General features: G+C 38.1%; 1 protein-coding gene across 3 annotated transcripts in view; it reads left to right on the top strand.

The window, feature by feature from the left end:
- The window catches only part of WWC2 (WW and C2 domain containing 2), an 86,295-nt gene that overhangs the window by 40,351 nt on the left and 21,767 nt on the right, over positions 1-24,177 (top strand). For 2 of the 3 annotated variants that reach the window (XM_042871652.1, XM_042871653.1), the window contains exons 4-12: positions 247-323; positions 4,845-4,924; positions 8,005-8,134; positions 8,845-8,991; positions 9,967-10,040; positions 14,565-14,807; positions 18,432-18,521; positions 20,223-20,824; positions 23,008-23,131. In XM_042871652.1, coding sequence (XP_042727586.1) covers positions 247-323; positions 4,845-4,924; positions 8,005-8,134; positions 8,845-8,991; positions 9,967-10,040; positions 14,565-14,807; positions 18,432-18,521; positions 20,223-20,824; positions 23,008-23,131 — 1,567 coding nt within the window. The remainder of the gene's footprint in view (positions 1-246; positions 324-4,844; positions 4,925-8,004; positions 8,135-8,844; positions 8,992-9,966; positions 10,041-14,564; positions 14,808-18,431; positions 18,522-20,222; positions 20,825-23,007; positions 23,132-24,177) is intronic. The other variant, XM_042871654.1, reaches the window with a different exon arrangement.

Genomic DNA, 24,177 nt, shown 5'->3' with positions numbered 1-24,177 from the left:
TTTACGTTCTTCTTATGTTGTGGCATCCACAACTGCACCTAGTGCTCGAGGTAAGATCGTACTCCTTAATGATTGCCACGCTGCAGTGCTGACTATAACAGGATATAGATTTGCACAGTATCACAGTTTTTCTGTACTTTGTAGCTTTAGATCAATGTGGGTATATGTCAAGGAAGAGACTGATTAATGATTTTTAAATATTTAAATACTTTTCCTACTGTTTTTCTATCCCTATTATTTTTGAAGTATTCTCAGGCTCTTCATCAAGCACAAAGTATGACCCTGATATTCTGAAGGCTGAAATCTCCACTACAAGATTAAGGGTGAGAGTTCTTAATTCATACTCATTTGTATTCTGTATGTAGGGTTTCTGACTATAGAATGCAAAGGTTGAAATAGCAGAAGTATCTTGCCACCCTGATACTGAAACCTCCTAATATTCTCATTAAATACCTAATATTCTCATTAAATTCTCATTCAAGGGCTTGTAATGAATTTTTAAATGAATTTTTAAAACTGTCTCAGCTAATTCTAGAGAATGCACTTTGGTGAAACTTTGACAGATAGTCTAGTAAGACGCGGATTTAAATAAATCCGTTCTCTATTTTTACTTCTATGATTTTGCTTATAAAGAAAAAGTAAAAATAACTAGGTGAAAATAAAAAGATAGTGGGCCAAAATGAGACTATCTAGATGATTGTACACAATCTTTCTTCTATGAGAAATGTGCCTTTAGCTACGTGAACTGCCTCACAAATTTCTGTTGGTTTAAAAAGCACTTTCTAGTGATGCTGTGAAAATTTGTAAGAGTCAAAACATTCAGATGAGGATCGGAAGTTTTTATTCACTTTGCGAAATCATTAACAAGCAAAAGTCTTTATGTGATCAACTTCTTCCAGTATGGTCACTAACGGACTCCATGTAAAGAACTGTCACTCACAGGTTAGTTTCTAGTTAATTCATCTTGAATAAGGAGGAAACAGTGCAGAAGACCACATAAACCTACATAGGGAATTCATTTATTTAAGCTGTGGCACATGTTCATATGTTCTCTATGGATAACCAGAACTTTCTTCAGTTAGGAATGACAAAAATCAGATCAAAACATGCAGGTTAAAAGGACAGAACCTCTGTGTGTAGTGCTTGAAGGGTGCTGGGATACAGATTCTGTGTGAGCAGAGGTGTCAGTTACTCAGCTCTTCCATTGCCCCCTCCTGGCTTCTGCACAGTGCAGCGCTCAGAAGCCTCTGAGAATAACATCCTTCTTCACCTTAGTGTAAAGTTTAGGAGTCTAAACAATTATTGTTTAAAAGGAATTGTGGAATAGCTCAATAACATTTTAAAACAATGTAAATCAGAGATGGAATACACTGTAAAACTGTTGTCCATTTGCTACCCTCCCTACTGCTTGCACAGCCTGTTCTTTTTTTAGAAATCTCAGTCTGTAACCCCTTATTTTTTAAGTAGAGGGGGAAGTCATCAGTAAGAAAGCCTATTTCAGCAGTGAGAGTATTGGAGCAAAAATTTTGGAAGCTTTTGGAGTAGAATCTTACAGCAAAGGACCCTGGCTGGGAACGAGAATGAAAACACAAGGCTAGAGTTTCTTTCTAAAATCAGTGTACAGTAGAAGATGGTTTCCCATTGGCAAGGGAATCACTGGTATATTTAGGAAATGAAAGGTATTGTTGAAGAACAATGCACATGACCAAATGTAAATATAGTCTTCTAAGAGCCAGAGGAGAAAATTCAAATGCTTGTTTTTTCCAATACTTAAATCTAATAGCTCCCATCTTGGAATGCATCGATACTGAATTACCTCTTAGCTACAGATCCATTGTCCATTTGTCAAGGGAGAGGCAAATGTGTTAATCACAGCTGATCAGTTTCTGGAGTTTTTTTCTCTTCATTGCTTGTCAGAGTCAAGGAGCCTAACATGCTGCTGGTTCTCAGTGCCTGATTTATTGGCATTGCAAAGTCCAAGTTGCATATGTGCCTAAAATAGGTGACCTGAATCTTGTCTGCAGACTTTAGAAGGGTGCAGTCCAAGAATATCTGTATCAGCGTAAAGTGTGTTATCATCCAAACCCACTGGATTTGAGAGTCATTGAGATAAGAAAAAGTGGAGCCCTGTGATGCTAGGGCTGGAAAGTGGTTTTCGAGGAGGATGGCAAGAGAGGTATGAGTGTATTATATCGTAGTTTACCCTTATTTGAATGTTTGAGGATGCTTTGCTAATATTCAGCCTTGTGGCATTCTGTAGTATATGCATGCATGGACTTAATGGAAAACAAAGTTAGTCATTAGCAAGCTGCTGGCCAACTAGTTAGAATTTGCACATTGATTAGTGAACTATTAGGGCAGATGTACTAAACCCGTTTCTCTCTGTCACATGCGGTCACTGAGGTGTATTGGCATCATCAGGTTAATGGTAGCTGGGGGAAAAACTCAGCATTCGAGGAAGTTCTGAAGTAGCCTTTGGCCTTTTCCTTGTTAGCTGTGCTTAATATATGCATATGGCACCTTCTGGATACGAGTTGCCTATTCACAATTTGTCATGGAGAATATATGACAGAATTATGACAGTTTGAATGAAATAAGCAGGGACAAAAATTTGATATGTGATCAAAGATCATTTTATGCAAATGCAACAAGTAGGGGATGAGTCTTTATAAGATAACAGGAGTTTTTTCTGATGTTCTATTAGTGCTTGAGAACTGGGGATAGAAGGAGTTAGCACAGAAGCATGCCTGAAGAGAGAAGGAGGAAGCAAGAGGTCTGTCAGGTGGCTTAAGAAGATGTGCAGATGCGGTATGACGGGGGTGAAGGATATGATGAGTGAAGAGTTGTGAAAAGTGGGATTATAAAAGTTTTGAAGGAGAAGGGAAGGAACGGAACACAAGGATATTTTAGTGCGACCTACAGTGCAGTAAACACAGTCTTTCTATTATCATGTATGTCACATCCTTCCATGGTAACCTAACTCACATTTCCTGATAATAAAATGATGATGAATTACGGCAGAGGACACTCAGAAGATGATCTTGAGGAAAATGTAAGGGCTTCAGAGAGATCCAACCCTCAAAGTTGGAAGCGAGTATGCCATCTGCAATTACAATAAATTCACATTTTGGATTAAGGAAAAGTGTGGTCATTCTTCATTTCTCAGCAAAGTTAAGGCTTTTTCATATTTCATGTTACTTTACCTGAAACCCAGTAGTGATATCTGTTTGTTTTTTATAACCTTGCTTGGAATACTTGAGAGAGATTATTCCTGGAGTTAAAAAAATTCTCATTTAGTTCTCTGTTCTTCTTAACTGTCGGAAAGTGTCATGCTCGTTGGGGGAAAAAGTAGTTAAGGAAAGCTGAATGTGTTGTTAGGGACATTGCCACTTTATCATGCTAAATAATCTGTATCGTCAAAATAAAATCAGTTTTCTGTCAAGTGTAGCAGCTACTGATTGTAGTTTCTAAAAGCCTGAACCTAGCCCTAATTATCTAGTTAACAGATTTGCTTTGGAGAAAAAGGAGCTTGCAAGCAGCATTTTGTTTCTGTCAAAGAAAAGTCATTAGCCAGAACTTACAAACTTGAATGCCTAAGTATAAATCACAAATCTATATGTAGAAACACATATGAAGCATTTTAAGTCTCTTGGAAAGCTCCAGCAGCTGCTTGTGCTTCCTACTCTTGGTTTCCTGGCACACTGGGTATTACACTTCTTGGTTTAAATAATAGGACAAAGTAGGCAACCTAAGAAGTGGCTGCAAAAAGTCTTGGAACCATAATTTTTAAATCATTTTCAGTTGAAGTGGTCACAATTCCTTATTTTAATATACTCAATTTTCAAGATGGAGTTGAGTGTCTGAAGACCTACCTAAAAACATCGAGCATTTCAGGGTGGTAGTGAGAGCAGAAGACTTCTTGTGGGCTTTTCCTTTTTTCACCTTGCTGATTGGAAAGCGAGGGAAAAAAATCTGGCTATTATCTAGCGTGCAAATCAACAGATGTTGGTGTGCAAATACTAACGTTTGGGACTCCACATTTCAGGTACACTTTTTCTGTTTGTGCTAAGGATGAATTTTAGTTTCTGTTAGAAGTACACTGCTAATTCAGTCCAGAAACTTTTAGTATGTTTGGAAATTGTCACACTAAAAACAACAAAAACAACAAACAAATCGCCAAACCTCAATTTAATTTCATCTTAATTCATAAGTATTTTATATTGAATATCAATATTAATGTTAAAAAGCATGTGAGCATGGAAATTTAGGGAAAGTAGGGAATGTTTTCCCAAAGACTGCTCTATTAAGTAAATGCATGTACTTGTGACCAAATGTATTTAATTATTGTTGCTTTTGTGAATGTGAACTACGTATTTTGGGATCCAATGCCTGAAAAGCTTTATGAGAAAGGATAATTCATAGAAAAAAGCAGAGTCCAGACTTTGTTTTTACTATGTAAATGACTTAAGAGCTTCCTGGAATGAAAATGTGAAAATAGAGTAAGCTTAAAAATAAGCAGGAATGTCCCTGTAGGACAGTTGGAATGCATGCTTAACAAGGAGAAGTAAATTACTTGCTAAAGTTCTCTCAGGTTTAATAACACAGTGTGGTATCAATACAAATAAGGAATGTGATTTAATCTGCTTGTGTCTCTTTAATACTAAAGCATGTTGCCCATAGACGTAAAGAAGAGAACTGATCTTTCTGTTTTTAATGTGTGTCAGTAGAGCAATTTACTCTTTCTTTATTTTCCTCACCCGAGGTAGAGTATGTTAATTGTTCGAAGCCGTGCGTTGTGCTGTTTGAGGAGGAATTTTCTAAGTCTTGCTTTGATTTAACACAAGGTTAAGAAGCTGAAGAGGGAGCTCTCTCAGATGAAGCAGGAGCTGCTGTACAAGGAGCAGGGCTTTGAAACGCTGCAACAGTGAGTAATAAAAAAACAGATGAAGTTGACTTAATTCAGTTGTATGAACCTTTTTTTCGGTCACAGAAGTGAATACATCTTATGTGAGATTATTATGGGAAACGTGAGAATCTACAACTCCTTCTGTTGAAGTTAAAGAGCAGGAAATCTGTAGAATAGCAAACCTATTGTGCAAGTGTTAACATGAGAAATCTGTTCCTCCTCCTTTTTTCACGAAAGAGCTTGGTTGCAAAGAGGCAAAAGGAAAGTCAGTGGTTAAGGGTTCCTAGGAGAATGTAGCTGCTTTGCATGTCCCATTTAACAAAACAAACAAACAGAAAAAAACACCTTAAAAACTGAAGGAAGTGATTAGGTCTGTCTTTCTTTCTTCCCCACATCTGCACTCAAAGAGAAAGAGGAGGATGCCAGTCTCAGAGGTATAAATGGTGGCAGAACTGTGCCAGGTTTGAAATGAGTCACAATTTGAGTGTTGGAGACCTGACTTTCTTTGTTTCAGCTGCTGTGATGCCTGGGCTGCAAAGGGCTGAGCTAGGGACGCATTTCGGGTATCTAAGTTGGATTATTAGAAACCCATTTATTTATGCATTAATTTATTTATTTTCAGTCTGAGCAGTCTGTGCTGCCCCTGACTTTGTTGGGCCCTAAAATAGTAATAGATCAGTTTTGTATAGAAGGATTCTATCTATCTATCTATTCATTCATTCATTCATTCATTTGAATGCAGAGAAAGAAATTCTAGTCCAGGAAAATGATGAATAAAAATCATAGAATCACAGAATGGCCTGGGTTGAAAAGGACCACAATGATCATCAATTTTCAACCCCCTTCTGTATGCAGGGTTGCCAACCACCAGACCAGGCTGCCCAGAGCCACATCCAGCCTGGCCTTTTACATCTCCAGGGATGGGGCAATCACAGCCTCCTTGGGCAACCTGTTGCAGTGTGTCACCACCCTCTGTGTGAAAAACTTCCTCCTAATATCTAACCTAAACCTCCCCTGTCTCAGTGTTCTATCATAGTTACAGACTTGTCCAAATGGAGCAAATCTTTTTTTGTTATTCTTGTTTTTAAATACAAGAGCATGAAGTAGATTGGGAACTGAAGCCCTTCAGCACCTTAGGAGGATGCCAGTGACATCACTGTCTTCTTTCATTTTAACTAAGGCAGAAATGTGAGATTTTGTTATTTAAATACATAAAGACTAGACTGGAGTGAGGGGAGAAAAAGATAACTGATTGAATTTATTTAAACATGAATTGGATTTCAAAGCAAAGTTTAGAAGAGAAAGACACATTGGTTCTAAAGCTGAAGGTAATAAAAACTCACGCTGCTGTCCAAAGATTAAAGGTTAGCCAATCATGCTGGTTTTATTATATTAATTCAACAATGAAGTATTGTTTTAAAGCAGCTTGCTCACAGGCCATTTCGATAGGAATCCAAAGCATGTTTCAGAAACTGTCAACAGCATTCCACAGGAATACAATGGGCGTTTGTTTTAAAAAATTCAGTCAGCCGCTTTTGAACAGCACTAATCCCATTAATTTAAAACAGGGAGAAGGAATATCGTATATGTCAGAGATCCTTCTTGTCTATCTTAATTATATATAGAATAAAGCAGTTGCAATTTGAATATGGCACGGTGTGTTAGTAGGCAGCGTGTGGTGTATTTATTACCCAAGCGTTCATTCATGACTGCAATTGTTGGCATATCCTGTATCTGTCTGACCTTGGCAACTTGGTGTAGGTTACCAGAAATTGAGTGCTGTCAGAGAGTAGGTGTGTGCATACTTATGAAAGAGTTTGGGGAACTTTCAAGTTGAAACAAATACATCCTTGAGTAGGAATCTGAGTGCAGAGTCATGTTTTTCACACAAATTTGGTTCTGTTTTGCAGAAAAGCTGAAATGTGCAGAAAGGAAAAAAGTGACTCTCGTATCTCTAATGACTGCTTTAGAATCTTGATATATTTGTGCACAAAATTAAAAGAAAAATAGAATACTTTGTTTCAGGGGTTTTGTGTTCTTGCTCAATTGTTCATTCCTCACTCACAAGGTTAATGTCTTGTAGAAGGATGATGGCTGATGATAAAAACAGAAAACCAACTGTACGATAAAGGAATGTATTCTCTAGTAGATGGTGAAGATGCCTGTTGTTTTTAATTTTGTGAAGCACAGCTGCAGCCATTTGTACAGTGCTATAAAATATTCAGTTAACACATTTCTTCAACCTGTAATTTTACAAACTCAATTTTTTGAAGCCAATATGTAAAAAACAAAATGAAAAACATTTGTCTCCAATGTTATTTTTAAGTTATTATTTAAAAAAAAATTATTGATATTCCAGTAGTTCAGTAATTATCCAGTGTATGACAGATGGTATAAATTATCCATAGATTCAGTGAGTAAAGAGAGCCTGATGACTGGGTGAGCGCAGCAGCTGCACGAGGTGGTTAGTTCTTAGGATTAGGGTAAGCAAGATGGAAGCTGAGGGAAGAGTATGGTTACATGTTTTCTCTGCAAGAACGGTCAGTACCTACAAGCTTGGTTGTCTGGATGCCACATTGTGGGTCTGGATAGAGGAATACTGCCCATAATGTATTCTGCTTCTCTAAGTATTGCAAATAGCTAATAGCTATTAGCTAATAGCTAAAGCCGAACCCCAAAGTTGCTCCTGCATTGCAGAGGGTTAAGGTGGGCATAGGACTTTTTTATCATGTTGACAGCACTATGTTGTACTCCTGGTAGCACATGTAAGAGTACTGCTTCAGGTAGTGCTCTGTGCCTCACATGTCTTTAAGACTGAATCAGTGGTTTTAATGCCAACATGCTTTTTTCCTTTTCAAAAAATTTCCTGTGTCAGCAAAACCCATCAGTGTGTGTGTGTCCGATAGCTTGACATTTCTGCCACACAGAAAGTATTTTAATGCAGGTTTCAGTGTCGTTTTTCTCTTTGCTTGTCTGCTAAAGGAAATATTATCAGTTACTCTTGCCCTTCTGTCCTAGCTATGCTTGTCTGAAACAGAACTGCAGAGATGTTAACATTATTTGCAGTATGCAGTATTAATATGCTCTTCTTTCCACAGAATTGACCAAAAAATGTCTGGAGGCCAGAGTGGGTATGAACTATGTGAGGCTAAAGCCATCCTGAGTGAACTGAAATCCATCAGAAAGGCGATAAGTTCAGGAGAGAGAGAAAAACAAGATTTAATGAAGGTATTTTCTAGGGTTAGCATAAGTTTCGTGTGGATTTGTTTCATCAGAAGGAACTTTAATGATGCTAAATACTGTACATTTTATACTTTTTAAGGGATTTTCGAAACCATGTGCCAAACTAGTGTTAAAATTTGTTTTGTGATGCAGGAACTGATGCTTGTGACTTTCCTAATTCAAAAAGTCCCTGAATGGCAGTCAGAATATAGGTATCTGAACTTGTTGGTAATGTTGCATATTACCTCTGTAACACTATTTAAAATATTACGTGGGTGAAACTTGAGATAGCCATTTTCTAAATGGGCACAAGTTCTAAAAATTGCTCTGCATTTGTATCTGAAAGTAGATTACTTATTTATTTTGCATCAACCAAATATTTGATTGGTTTATAAAGACAAGCAAGGGAGAGAGAGAGGCAACAAGAACCAGAATGATGTGATTGTACTCAGTGTCACTTAAGAACTACTTGATTAAAAGGATGGTTTTCTAACATGAAGAAAAATGCATACATATATATACTGGAGTCTTCTAGATAAGTATCTTCTGAATAGAAACCAGTATGAACTCTGTAAAGTATCACAGATTCACAGAATGACTGGGGTTGGAGGGGGACCTCTGGGGATCATCTAGTGCAACTCCTTGCTAAAGCAGCTTCCCTAGAGAACTTGTACAAAAGTACAGTTTAACACCATCTTGTTCTGTTTCCTGGACAGAGTCTTGCAAAACTGAAAGAGAAATTCAATCTTGACCAGAATATTGGGACATCGGAACCAGACCTGAGTTCCAGCTCTGTAAATTCCCAGCTGTGTTTTTCTAGACAAACTCTGGATGCAGGGTCTCAGACTGACATTTCTGGTGAGGTGAGCCTTTTCATTTTGTCAAACGTAAAGAGAAATTGAATCAGAATGCTGTGGTTAATGGAATTGGCTGTTACAAACGGCTGTTTACTGTTGCTGATAGGTGTTATATATATGCACATTTAAGAGAAAATTACTTAGAATCAGTCATCTGATTTTCCACTTCAAATTTAAATCAGGATTCAGATGAAGTTTTCACATTTGGCATGAAGCGTTTATGCCAATCTGATTTAATCAAGTAGTTCCAGTACAGTGAAGAAGAATGTAAGTAAATAGTATTTTTTGGATCCATCTATGTGGATGTTGTACCTAACAGACTTACTTTGATCTGAAAATGTCTTTAATTTTCAGAAACAAGATCTCAAAATTTAACTGTGCAGTTTCATTTCCACAGCTGAAAAAACATAAGGGAAGTATCTCTTCAGTGATTCATTAATAATTTCTGTGTCAGTGATGGTATATTTACAGTGACAGAAAGCTGTGCTTAATTTTGGCACCTTCTTTATACTTCTGTGTGCTAAATTTATAAGGAAGAGCTTGTACTAGGTTTTCCAAGCAGAGGAAAGCTTGCCTACAGACAGTAGCTTTCTTTTTTTTTCTTTTTTCTTTCTTTTTTTTTTTTAAGTCTGAAGTCGTGCCCTGGAATTGCACCTATTTACCCCTGAATTTTGAGTTCAGTGGGAGTTTAAAGTGGATCAAAATTTTGCGTTTCAGTCAATGCAAGACCTCTTTGAAAATGTCCACAATTTACTCTGCTGGAATATGGCAGTACGGTAATTAAACGCAGATAAAGTGCATGAGAAGAAAACAGCACTGAGTATATTACTAACTGTGGATATAATAGCGAGTGTATGGCCAAAGCGGGCGTCGTTCCATTTTTTTAAGAAGTAATTTTTCTAGCCTGGGCATTTGTTGATATATACTGTTGATTTGTTTTACAGTTTTGCACAGTGTTGAGGCTAATATTTTTTTCAATAGGTTGGAACAAGAAGTAGATCCAATTTAGCAGAGAAGGTCAGACTAAGTCTTCAATATGAAGAGGCAAAGAGAAGGTAATGGGGTTAGTCGCTTTGTTAAATTACAGTCTTGAGTCGGGCATTTTCTCCAATGCTAACATTGTGCTCGCAGTGACATCTAGTGGACGCCCCTGTGCACGCGCTGGAGGCATTACCGCAGAACGTTTCTTTCTCTCCTGAAAGCAAAGCAGGCTTTTGCTTGTGAGCAGTAGTTTTTACATGTAATGCTAAGTTACGTAAGTCAAGAAATGAAATGAAAAGTTATAATATCAGTTCCAGGATTGTGGAAATAGAGTGAAAGGGTGTTCGAATGAAAGGCTGCCAGGCTATTTACTTCCATTTAAATTCTTCTGTGGGGTCATCATTTCAGTTCAGTATGCAACTGATGGTTCTTCAGGTATAATGCTTCAGAGTTCCACTTCAGATTTTGTAGGCTTAATTATCTCTTTTTTTAATCTTTTATCTGGGACTCAGAATCATAGAATGGCTTGGGTTGGAAGGGATGCTAAAGACCATCAAGCTCCAATCCCCTGCCATGGGCAGGGCTGCCAACCACTAGATCGGGCTGCCCAGGGCCCACCCAGCCTTGACTTAGAATAATTTAAATACTTGTTTTCACTGTGAGATTATTTTTTAATAGCCTAGGGAGACAGGAAATCAGGAACTGCCCCACTGATGAATGTGAAATGTCTTTCAAATAAGGTTCTGCAGTGGTTGCTCTTGAAAGCAGTGCTGTTTTGATGGATTGCCACAGCACTGAAGAATAGGCATCAGAAAGCAGGACATTCCGGGTTACAGTAACATATATTCTGGTACAGCAGAGGAGTAGTGCTGCATAATACTGGGGAAGGTTTACATTATTTAAACAAATAAATTGCATGTCAGCTATTCAGAAACCTTACAGCTTTTGTTATGTAATTTAAGAGAAATATAAGTCTAGAAAGTTATCTCACACCCCAGGCTCCTTTTTTTTTATATTAAGCAAGATGACAATAAAGGAAGAACTAACACTTTTCCATAGTTGAAAATTGTACCTATAATGAGGCTTGCTTTGTGACTTAATTATTAATTCACTTAGAATACTGTGGCATGATCAATTAGAAAACCAGGAAGAGAATTTTTAGCTTATAAGGACAATGCTTAATTAGCTTAAAAAAGCTTAAATAGTTTTAATGTTTTAAAGATGAGAGGCTGCACAGTCACTTTCCAAAATCCAGATGTATATTCTTTATATAATAGTAGTTGCCATTCTTGCTGGAAACAACAGTAATCTTTTCTATCATCTTTATGGATCATAAAATGTTGTTATATAATCAATGCAATTGATTAAGAGTGATAAAGCTATTGTGTTTCTTCAGCATTGAACTTGCATGATTTCAGCTCAAAGTCATCGTGTATATAGTACTGTCAGATGGTTTTCTAGATTTATATAGATGGCACTTGCTCTCAATTTCCTTTTATCCGAAACCAGATTATCCTCTGTTGTGACTGTATTGATACCAAGAAGTCCCACCGTCGTGTTTTGTTTCTCATTTGGAACAAAAAGGTACTCTGGCACTAATCAGTGTACCACTTCTAGCTATTAGAAAAGCATGGCTTTTGGACTCTGAACAACTGCAGCGTAAAATCTTACTTTCTCACAAATTAACCAAGAAGATGAGTCAAAATTGCAGTAGATGAAATACTTAATCTTTGCATAACCACGTATTTCATCTGTATGACATCAGTGTGTTCTAATGTTAAATTACTTTTTTAAATGGTGTCTTCGTTCAATTTTGTCTAAAAGTCCAAATAATGAATATTCCTTTGCACTTTAAATAAGACAGTCAGATTACTTGAAGACACAGTTAAAGTCATTGAAGTGTTGGAGCATACTGTTTTTATTAGTGATTATTGGGCGAACTTAATAAAGCATGCATATCTTAGAATAATGAAGATACGTACTAGTAATTATTATGGCCACTGTAAGCTAGTAAGTATTGACCATCTTTTCTGAAATATTAAATGTGCAAGTTCAAAGTTGCCTTATATTAAAAAAAAAAAAACAAAAGCAACAGCAGCAACAACAACAAAAAAAAGCCCCACAAAACCATTATCAACAACAACAACAAAAGATCTAATGAATGAACTTCTCTATTTGGAAATTATCAGATAGTTTAGCATTGCGTGTTTTATGTTGTTTAGTTAGCAAAGCCTCTTGAAGTGGTAGAATGTTGCCTTGGGTTTTTGAGGACAGTATAAAGCTATGTGGCACGAACGTTTATGTTGCTTAAATAAGTAGAAGCCACTGATTTTGACAAAATAAAGAATTGGATAAATTTAGAGTTTGTCAGCTGTGTGAAATCCACTGTCAGGCTGCAGTTGCTAGTCAGAAGGGTCTGATATTATATGCTGACGATCATATCCTGATGTGGTGAAACTCTAGCTAGGTGCCTTATTGACTTGTTGAGCAAAGACTATCTTAAAAGTGTGAAACCAGTTTTGTTTTCATATCCATGTAGTCCTTTGCCTTTCTTGATGAGGCAGCACACAAAAAATGTCAGAACAGCAGAGAGTTATCTGTAGCAGAGGGGGCAAAAGAATTGTTAGGAGGCCACTGTCCCATTCCTTAGGCCATCAAACAGCTGTCACTAGCAGCTACTTTCAGAACAAGGCTAGCAGGAATCAGTGACCTGGAGATGAAAATCTTAACACCTTATCCATCTGAAATGATTCCCTTGTTTTCCTCTGTGTACAGCTCCTCTAAAGGACTGCTGAATATAAATTATATATATTTATATAACAGCTGCAAAGTATGTTGAAATGCTTCATTTCATTTCACCCTATCGTTTGTTTACGGTAACACTGCTGATTGTATTTCAATTTGACTTATTTTGCATTGTTTTTCATAAAATCACTCAGAGTTACACATGTTCTTGCAGCAATTTGGCAGGTGTTCTTTTTTATTCTGGCTCTTTTTTAAAGCTGGTTTTTTTTTTGTTTTTTTTTTTATTGAGATGCAGGTGAGAAGGAAATGGTACCTATGGAAAAAGAAAGAAGAGCTTGCCCTTAAGCTTCTGGTCTAAGCAGTGAGATAGTTAGATTTAATAGTAACTGTTCTTAGCTTTTATCATAACTAAATGCTGCAATGTACTATAAATTAATTATCGAGATGCAAAATAAGAATGATATTATTAGTTTTGTTAATTGCAGAAAACAGACTGGAAGGAAGAAGTGTGTTTTCCTAGAAATCTGTCAGGACAGTGGAAAGATTATACAGACCAAATGATGCATGTGTGGTTGATGCAGAATGGTCATTACTGAGGTAGTGCCTGCTAATGCTGAAGTTGCACAGACTTGTGTCAGCTGGTGAGCTAACGTAGGTGTATCTGCTATGATAGGAATAAGTAAAAGCAACAGATAAGGTTTTCTTGCCCTAGAATGCGAATGGCCTTCTATTCTGACTTTTTCTTTCTCTGCCTTTTTCCCAGCCTACAACAAAGAGGCGCAGAAAGCTAGGAGCTGTTACAGAGTTCAGAGCTTCCACAGTTTTATGCAGCTGTTTCAGGTGCAGATAAGGCTGGAAGTGACTGAAAGTTATCATCTGGATAGATATGTGAAACGTATATTGGGGAATTGTTATGCTTTACGTAGTTCCCAATGGACAATGAGTCTATTCCAAAACTACCCTTTATAAGCTGCACAGTTGAGCCCAACAACAAATGGTTCTGGTGACAAAGTACTGGAAATAATCTTTCTTGATTAGGACTGAGCAATTGCACAGTAATAATGTAGGGAGGTTTCTGCTACTGCTGTGTGTGTTATCTGTATGGATAGCCAGGTCTCGGGTATCCTAACTCTGTGACTGGACATCTACAGTGGGAATAGCAGTTGCACAAGCTTCTAAGTTATTCATCTACTTTTATTTTAGGTGGCCACTGTCATATTGCCTTTTCTTTTAATCACAGAGGGGAACATTGTTTTTGTCTCTTAAAATTTGCACGCGTACTTGATGCAACACTGAGCACCTTGATATTCTGCATATTCTTTAACAATGTTCCTCACTGTTAGAGGAGCTGAATAGTCTCCCACAGCTTAGAAGAAATAGACACAGTCCTTGACGACTAAAGCAAAGTGTCACTACTATGTGACCAGACAGATCACTTTCAATAAAGCTTTTATTAAGATCAAGACTTTTAATTCAACTCAGGATTTGAGCAAGAGAAACTCATTTCTAGTGTATTTGGGTATTGATGTCTGTTTCAGCATTCTTCCATATATGAGACAGGTGAATTTAGGGCACCGTAGCTTGAAAGTTTGCTGTTAGTTGCTTTGTGCTTCTCAGAATACATTCTTCCAAGGTGTCTGAAGCAGAGAAGAGTACACGGCCTGTTGGCCTGGATAGGTGGCTTGCATTTCTGGAAAAGTTGCATTCTTGTCAAGTAAAGGTAATTAAAAGCACGGGTTTAAATAGAAAAAGCTGTTCTGTACTTACACCTTCAAAATGTTGTATCACTTCTATCTTTCATGGAAATTATGTGCTGTGATAGGCTCAGGCAAATCTGCTGTGTTCTATTTTAGCATGGCTAACTTGAAGATCGAACTGTCTAAGTTAGATAGTGAGGCCTGGCCTGGGGCACTGGATGTGGAAAAGGAAAAATTGATGTTAATCAATGAAAAAGAAGAGCTTTTAAAAGAACTCCAGTTTATCACACCACGCAAGCGTACTCAAGATGAGCTAGAGCAGCTGGAAGTAGAAAGAAGGAGGCTTGAAGAAGAGCTGCACTCTGTAAAAAGCGAACCCAGTCAAGCACTTGCTGAAAGGTAAGGGATTGTTTTTGCTGATACTAAGTGCCAATTTCTGCAGTCTAACCTTTGTGCTCATTACAGGCTGTGAACTGTGCCTTGACGGGCTGTTTTCCTTCAGTAACTGTTCTATGTAGATCTTAATTAAATTTGTTATTAGCCCGCTGGGCAGAAAAACAAAGAATTCTTCTTTACTCAGAGAGAATTTGAACACCCTGTATGTGCTCTCAATATCAGTCGCTCTGTTTGTTACCAGCATGAAAATGCCTGACAGATGTTAAGTAACTGAGAAATGTCAGCGTACCAGCAGGAGGGCAATACATCATTCACTGATTTCTGATAATACGTGTAAACTATTTGAACTCAGGTTACAAAGATTACCTTGATTGTTGCAACATCAGAAGCCCTTTTTTGTGAGTTTTTTTAGTTGCAAAAATGCAACCAAAAGACAAAAAAATGGGAGGCGAGGGGGGAGGAGTAAAAATTAAACTTTCCTAACTTTTCACTTCCTAACTGATAACCAAAGGAACTTCCACCATAGATGAGTATTAGCCAGGTTAAGAGGTGGAGAAAATCAAAGACGACTGCCACAAGTGGACTTTCCATCAACTGTAAGTGGAAGTGAATCTATGGGAACCTCTAGCTCGCATAAAAAGCCAACAAGCACAAAATGTTGTGTGTATCAATGTTGCCTGTCTTACTGAAGTAATACAATCAGCATTGTAAGACTGCTAGGAAAACACTCGCTATTGCACCATTGTTGCTGGATGGTGAAATTCCTGTTGGTGGCCTTAAAAGTTGGCTCCTAAATTTTAGATGAGCAATGAGGAAATTTTTTATTGTCTACGCAAGAAATATGTGTGAATAAGGCATGATTTTTAAGCATATTTGTATACAGTTGAACATTTTTAAACTACATTATATTGAGAATTCAGAGTGTTTTAGAAGAAGGGTTGTGTCTTACTACTACAATTGTACAAGAGAAAAGTGTTGATAGCATCTAAATTACTGCGGATCCATTGCTTTCTGACTTCCATCAATAAATAGGCAGTATGGGGTTCGTAATAAATTCACATAGGCAAATAAATGTGAACCTAAGGTTTTTATAATAATGCCATTGTGTGTTGGTACCAAAGACAATTCTGACATAACATTTTTCCCATACATGTCAGATGCCAAACTTGGGTGCCTGACATGCCAAGGACAAATAAAATTTTCTCCCATTCAAGAAAAGCATATGGCTAATCGTATCAGATTGAACATCAGCATTTCATTTCTTTCTAGGTCCCATTACTGGTGGAGGAGATACACCATCTTTAAAGCACAGTGCTATCATTGCATTACTATTTTATTTCATGAAGTTTCATGAATACCTTATGTTTCCATTGTTTTGCTGCTGCTGTTAATGAAATAAAAGTGTAAGAAGCTATAGATTGCCAAGAGCTCGATATGACAAGTTGTTTTTCCTTTTTTAAGGTTCTGTGTTTGTTTGTTCATTTTTTAAAGGGAGAAAATAAACAGGAGGCTTGCTCTGGCTTAAAAACATGGTTGGTGTAGCCCTGGGTTATGCTGTATGCTGAAACTGCCACTGGTAGATGTACTTGGAGTCAGTTTGCAGATAGAGGGCATAAATCATAACTTATCAGCTTCAAAAAAGCAGAGACAGGGTACAGTCTCACTGCTTGAAGGAGCCTTCCAGCAGCTGTTCAGAAATATCTGGATTGTGGGGCTGCTAAGAACTGCTTGCTGCTTTCTTGTCTCTGCATTCATTTTAAGGAGATTCCATTAACTTCTTGAGTCCTCAGCAAAGTATTCTCAGTAATCATAGGCATTAAGTTAGAGGGATGGTTGTCCTTTTGCCTGTAAAACTGACCCTTATTCTTATATCTCGTAAACAAATACATCCACATAAATTTCCACCTAAAGAAGGTGAAGTGTGTGTAATTTAAGTTTCTTTATTAGTTATTATTATTTTTTAAGATTCTATGCCTCTGAGTGTTACAATTTCTGATCAAAACTGGGAAAAGGTGTCTCGCTAAGACATCACGCCTGCAATGAGTATTAGACCTGTTTGGATGGGAGGGTTGCAACTGGAGTTTGCCCTGTTGATGGTTTGAGTGCTCATGTGGTCTTTGGCATGTTAAAGATCATGCCTGTGCTGTAAGTTCAGAAACTTTAAAAGTTTTGAATTTGGCCCAGTATAGAAGGGGAAAAAATAATTTCTTGTGGAATGTGAAATGTTGTGAATTTGTGTAACTCACAAAAGAGTTAATGAAGAGCACTGTTGCTTGAGGAAAGCGGGATGGATTACACTTTAAAAGAAGGCAGAAGGGTTTACATAGTGAAAAAAAAAATGGTGGGAAAGAATGTCTGATACCACAGATGAGCATAGTTATTGGTTTGGGAACATGAGCAAAGACTGAATTGCTGTGTATGCTTTTAACAAGGTTAGCAGGTACTGGCAGATGAGCACATCATTGCAGTGTAAGAGCACACACAGCGTATGCAGTGGAGTGGAAGTTCACACCCTGGCTGACCTCGGGGTAACTTATTCACCTTTGCATAACCCAGATTCACTCGCTGAATAAGCATTAGTGTAAGCAAGTGCTTTTCATGCTTTGTTGAATTGAGGACTTAATGCCTTTTTACTGCTATCTTACCCTTGGAGAGTGAATTCTGGGAACTCTGGAGTATTTCTTTCAGTTTGCATAAGAAAGCAGTGGGTGATTTTTGGTTTTGTTCTTTGAGATGTTCTCTGCAGTTGAATTTTAATTTGCACATCCTTGAGATGCCAGAAGGGTGGAAGAAAAGGTTTCTGTGGATGAACCTGAACACTTTAAAGTAGCTATCCCTAAGATTAGTTGCTTGAGCACTTGTTATGTGTATCAGTTGACTGAACAGGAGCTGGAGGAGAATGTGCTCATCCTCAACTACAGGAGGATTTTAGCTGACTCCACTGAAGAAAAGGCAATGTATTTGGTGTTGCAAATGGAGTGACAAAAGAGAGTTAGAAAAAGAAAAGCCCTCTGTAGAGGTTACTGAATCCTTTCTCTTCACCGTCAGCCAAAAGGAACTGGAGAACTCTGCCATTTGTGGCCTTAGAGAAAAGCTCTAAAAGTAGTGCAGGAAGCAATGATCCTGCTCTGTAATAAAGGCAAACCTTGATAATGGGCTGTATTGTTCAGAGGTGATGAAAAATCTGTTCATAAATGTTTCTAGGTTTCCAAGGACTCGTGAAAACAGTATCTCATCTTGGAGCCTTACACTGGGATCCGGCTTTGATTCATTGTATGTTGTCTCTTTAGGAAGATTCTGAAATAAAAAACAGTGCTTTAATTTTAAGCTTCCTGCAATGCTACCTCAAGTTCTGGCATGGTCAAAATTAATGCTGGCATTCTTCTGTTGGGCCTGCTTGTATGTTCAGCAGGTTTATTGAAGTGCTCAGTGTTCTGCAGTTCGAGTCACTCTGCTGAAGTGGGTAGGACTTAATGATAGGATTGTAAGCTAGCAGTCTCTTGGATTTCAGTAGTCAGCAGCCAGATGAAAACAGGCAGTCTTCAGTTTGTTTGTGTCTTATCTATGAAGTATTTTAGCCTTGTGACTTCTCAGTCATATTTTACTTACATATATTTCTGTTTCCAGATTGAGATTGGAGGAAAGAAGAAAAGAATTGGTACAGAAACTCGAAGAAACTACAAAATTGACAACTTATTTGCATTCACAACTTAGGAGGTGAGGCTGTACCGCATCATGTGGAATCTATTTTCAGTAACAGTCTAGTGGACTTGGTTGTCTAAACTTCATTCTCAGGTTTTTCTCTTAGCTGGAGGCTGAACAAAATTTGTTTAATATTTAAAAATAAAACACAACTACAATAGCTTCAACCATGTTGCCATCTTGTGAACCTGGCATACATTTCTATTTTCAAAAATTCAAGACTGGATTGAATGGATCTTTTTTTATAGCTTCTATAAATGAGTAGGGATACATTATCTTGCTTCAGTGTAAGTAAATCAGGAATTCTGTAATGGTCAGATTGCAAAATGGTGTCACTGAGGAGAGAAAATTGTTTCTCAGACATCTGTGCAAAAGGAGAACTGTAGCGTGCATAATGACTGGAGAGGCTCAGTGAATAAATGTGTATGTGGACGTATGTAAATACTTGTAAAGAGTTGGTTCTCTTCAACTCTGACTTGTGCTTCCTATAGGCAAAGAAATACCCTCAGCAGGATATTTTCCTGACAGCCATTGTTTCAAAATCTGATTCTGGCTGCACGCAATTCATAATGATAATAAAACAGTAATCAGTTACAGCAACTGTGAACTCAAAATCATTCCTCTGATGGGAATTCTAATATTTAATGACATGTGAAGTTTGTCCTGGGGAAGAATTTCTCCCACTTGTGCACTGTACCTTTGGCTATCAATCTATGTGTCTGTTATATTTATTTTAAAAGTTGTGAATTTGGTCAAACCCCTGCTATGTTAACGTAGAAATCAAAATGGGGCTATAGGGGGAGTAATATTTTTAAGAATTTTATAAAGATCCTCTTGCAATAAGCCATGCCAACCTATTCATGCCTTAGCTATTTCAGTCATCTCAGCCAGACTGTGTAAGTTGCATCTTGATTGGTGGTTAATTGGTTAAATGTCTATTACTATTTCTTAAAATATATTTTGTGATCTTGTTTGTTCAGACTCAAGTGTCATTTTGTCCTGTTAAAGGCAGTCGTGTAGCCTAGTGGCAAAATTTTTAAAGTTGATAGCTCTGCTGCTGCGTTTAAAAGGGGCTGCCTTGAATTATTTTTCCTGACATGTTTTTTCCCAGCAGAGCCCTCCTGAGCCAAGGCAGTGACACCCAGTTTCTCTGGCAGGGCTCCTTGCCTTTACTTTTCATGTTAATAAACATGTAAAGATTGCATGTTCATGGCCTGTTCATGGTTATAGAACTGGATGCAAAGTAGTTCTGCTGTGAGTTCTCTGCTTCTGAGACCTGCCATTTCTCCCAGGTGCTTGGGCAGAGGGAAAGCTGCGTAAATTGTTCTGGGGTGACAGCAGTGTTCTGCTGTCATAACCTCTCTCCTTTGCAATGACACTGACTCCGTGAGTGCCCAGCCTAGGGGTGAAGCAGAGCAGCTGAGAGAGCTGCTATCACTGCCAGACCAGTTTGTTAAGGCTGCGGCCTTCTCTGGAAAAAGGGTTTTGGGAATAGTCCATAAGCTGTTTATATTGTGCTGAGGGTGTGCAGGTTGGGTGCACTGCTTCTAAAACAAGTATGGTTGTGTAAAAAGAAAGAAAAACGAAAACAAAAACAAACCCTAAGCAATATTCTATTGTAAGAAATCATTACAGTACAGCTCCCAGTCAATCTTATCTCTCCTTGTGCTGTTTAGTTCAGTAACATCAGTGTATGTCTTTGTTCTTTCTTTGCAGCCTCTCAGCTAGTACGCTGTCTGTGTCATCAGGGAGCAGTCTGGGATCTCTGGCATCCAGCCGGGGATCTCTGAACACATCAAGCAGAGGGTCGCTCAACTCGCTCAGTTCCACGGATCTCTATTATAACCCAGGCGATCAAATAACAGATTTGGACTATCAGTATAAGCTTGACTTCCTATTGCAAGAAAAAAGTGGTTACATTCCTTCAGGGCCTATCACTACTATTCATGAAAATGAAGTGGTCAGTTCCCATGGCAGACTAGGTTACAGTGACTCTCCTTCAGCCACAGACCAGCCCAAGCTGACTGAGCCTCCCAAATCTGTGACATCGCTGTCTTCCAGGTCTTCACTGTCCTCCTTGTCTCCCCCAGGCTCCCCTTTGGTTTTAGAAGCTGCATTTTCTGTCTCTGCTCAAAATTCCCCTCTGCATCACCTCACTACAGACTTTGAAGACTGTGATTTTGCAGGCATCAGTCTCTGTGAGAACCAAATATTATTGGACTCTGAAGCCAGAGCAGGATCTCAGATTCCTACAGACGATAAGGGTCTTCATGAAAGCATTAGACAGCCTTTGTCTTCTCTGCATGAAGGAAGTTCAGGTAATTTGTGAAAAAATCTAATGTGAAAATGTATACATAACACAAAGATTTTGAACAAATGACTTTTGAGTAGAGAAAGCTCCTGTAACTGAAGTGTAACTCAATGGGCTCAGATTTGCCATTGTAAGCAGTATTTCTGAGGGACACTACATAATTTGTAGCTTTGGGAGCAGAGAGCTGTGAGCTCCCTTTTCCATCCACATCTGTTCTATAGCTGTTGCAATTTTTTATCCTCAAAAATGGCAGGAAAAAAAAATAAGCTAGATCTTGAAGGCAAGAAGGATGCATGGTGTCCTTAGGTATTGTCAGAACATTTGAGGACAGAGGAAAAATGCCTTGTGCTATTTTTTAGTAACTTGAATTCAGATACTTTGCTTCTTACTGAAGAATATGTTACAAGCATGGTTCCTTAGTGGAGATTTCTGGCCTCAACAGTTAGAATTTGTGTGTGTGTGTAGTTATCTGAATCTGCTGTTGCCAAAATATCTGCAGTTCGTTTTGCATGTAAGTTGAGAAAGAGACAAGTTCCCACGTGCCACATAAGTTACAGTGTTGCTCTGCCCATTTTTAACATGGATTTCATAGCTTTTAGCTTTTTACCCATCTGTGAGTTAGAGCAGAGCACCTAAGCTAGTCTGGGTAATTTCCAAAAGGATGAGTCATCCCATCCTAGAATTTGCTTCTCTCTAAGGAAGATGGGATGAATGACACCGTGGGTTATTGAAGTGTTGTTGGTAATTAGGTAACATTAACTTTGAGAGGCCATTAAGGCTGCCAAAATGAGCAATTTTGAAAAGCCAGAAATTAATTAAGCTTCCTGTACCACTAGTTTCCAGAGTAAAATGGGCCTCGTGGCGAGGCTTTCAGTATGTTAAGAGTGAGGTACAGAGCTGGGGTTGGTTCAGTGTTTCTACTCTAATTTCTCTCTTGGAACTGCTGCAATGCTGAGTGGAAGGGTTTTCTGCAAACTCAGCCTGAGGCATAAAACCTGCATGGAATATTTCAGCCTGCCATATAGGTTGTACAAGGCTATGAATTCAGATACTACAGAATCTTAATCTGGGGGCAGACAAACATAGCTTAAGTCAGTGCAGCTAGTAATTTCAAGTCATAATCTACCTTGGCTATTTAGACACAGTGCTCACCAACCTGCCTGTCTATCTCTGACTTTTCTCTATTGGTGAACCATACATACATTTCCTCCTCTGTACATGTCTCTGCTGTCAGAAACCAAGTTGGAATATCATGTAGTTCTTCCACAGTCAGTCTCTGTCGTTGTCAAAGTCAATTCAGGCTGCTGTGGTAATTCCTGAGGGTAATCAATAAATCATGTCATCACCTTCACCCCTCACATGGTGGGGGGGGAAGGGAAAGAGCACTTCATCATCAAGGAAAAAGCATTCCTACTGCCATAAGTAAAAGCACAAATGCAGCAATCAATCATCTAATCTGAAGCCTTAAAGTTTAAACATCTTAACAAGATGTAAAGTCATGATTCAGGTGGGGGCCATAATGCATACCAACATCCTCACCCATCAGCAGATAACAGTACTGCACAGGCCCTCATCTAAGTGAGCTGCAGAACGTGGCTTTCAGTCAGTGCTGCTGCTTTGCTGCCTGAAACTAGTGTATGAATACAGATTGAAGATTAAAGATGAGTAGTAGTTGATAGTAAAGACTCGGTAGAATAAAAAACTTTTTATGATAGAAAACCAGAGGGTATTTTTTGTTTCTAGTAGTTATATCACTAGGGAGAGTGCTTCTGTCTGACTTGTGAATATTTAATAAAAAGTAGGCAATCACTTTGCATGTACCTGAAGTGTTTCTATAGTGTAGAATGTGAACATAGCAAATACAGGTTCACAGGTGAGGATAATGGGAGTTAATAATGAGGATAATGAAGTATAATAACAAGCTCAGCTGATACAGGTGATGATAGAAGCATGTACTTTGGAATGGACTAACAGTTGTACATTTTCAAGTTCATCAGTTTGGATATATCTCTAGCCAAAATATGTGGAACTGGTAATGCAGTCTCCGAACGTTTAATGATGTGGAACAAAACTACTGTGTGATACTCAGTTAAGGGTCACTGCTTTCAACTTTACAACTTTCTAAGCTATGTACTTCTCTTTTTCTGACTATTAATCTCTCTGACTGATTTTCATTCTTTCGTTTCATAGGTGTTGACTTGCCAAGAAGAGCAGCTAGTCATCTCCTTGCAGAGAAGACAGCTTGTGTATCTGCTGCTGTGTCTGATGAGTCTGTAGCTGGAGATAGTGGTGTATATGAAGCTTCTGTGAAACAGTAGGTTTGAGAATAAGCATTTCCACCAAAAAATTAAATGTTCCTGTAAGCAATTTTATACCATCGGCACAAGGAATTTAGAAGTGCTGTATATATTCTGCCATGTGGCTGTACTGGCACTGCTCAGAGTGACCTCTGTTACTGCTTCTTTTATGTAAATGCTATGATGGAATAGCATTTCATTTGAATATTTGCTTCGTTAAAAAAAGTGGATATTGGAAAGATGGGAAGATCCCTGCATGAAACGTTGGTATAAAAATAATCCAGATTTAAGGGTTTTAGGGTATAATATTCATCATTTACTGTGGTGAACAGGATACAAGAAGAAATGTATTTGCCATCTTTGCTTTCTGACAAGATATGACTTCCATGGAATTCTCCATACTTGCTTATGCAGTGTTTTTACTTTTCTAGGCTGGGGAAGAGTAGACTGGCAAACTGAGAGAGAAGCTAAAAGTTTTATTTTTATTTCCTTTTTGGCACATTCTTGGCACTACAAATTTTTTGTCCTTTTGAGTATTCTGAGGATGCTTACGAAGATGTTGATGCATGTCTTCTGTTGACAGGATTAAATGCTTTGTTTTAGGACAGATAAAGGTGCATTATGGTATCATGAATGGGTTTTACTGGCTTTTGATAAAAGTACACCTACTTGTGAAGTCTTTCACAAATTAAAATGCAACAATAATAGATGAGACCAAACACAAAAGCACAGATACAAAAGAGATTACCCTTTAAGTAGTGAAGCCACTTAAACTTGGTCCTGGCCATCCAGTGGTAGGTGCTCCTACTTGGACCAGGTGACTCCAGAGGTGCCTTCCAACCTCACCCAATCTGTGATTCTGTAAAAACTCAGCCTTCACGTAACTAAGTGACTGTGATTGAGTAGTTCAGTTCCCTAACCATAGTTCTCTTTCCACTTCATTTCAATTCAGAGCTACTGTGATCACAACTTACAGTGCACTCTGATTGTAAGCAGAAGTGGATAGAATTGAACAAACATTGAACTAAAAGGCATGGATTTTCTGTGAAACTCTTTAGTTTCA

This window comes from Lagopus leucura, unplaced genomic scaffold (genome assembly GCF_019238085.1).
Source record: "Lagopus leucura isolate 7727_CA_CO unplaced genomic scaffold, USGS_WTPT01 Super-Scaffold_100004, whole genome shotgun sequence".
In the NCBI taxonomy this organism is placed as follows: Eukaryota; Metazoa; Chordata; class Aves; order Galliformes; family Phasianidae; genus Lagopus; species Lagopus leucura.
The sequence above is the reverse complement of the archived record's forward strand: the minus strand, read 5'-3'. Positions and strand labels throughout refer to the sequence as shown.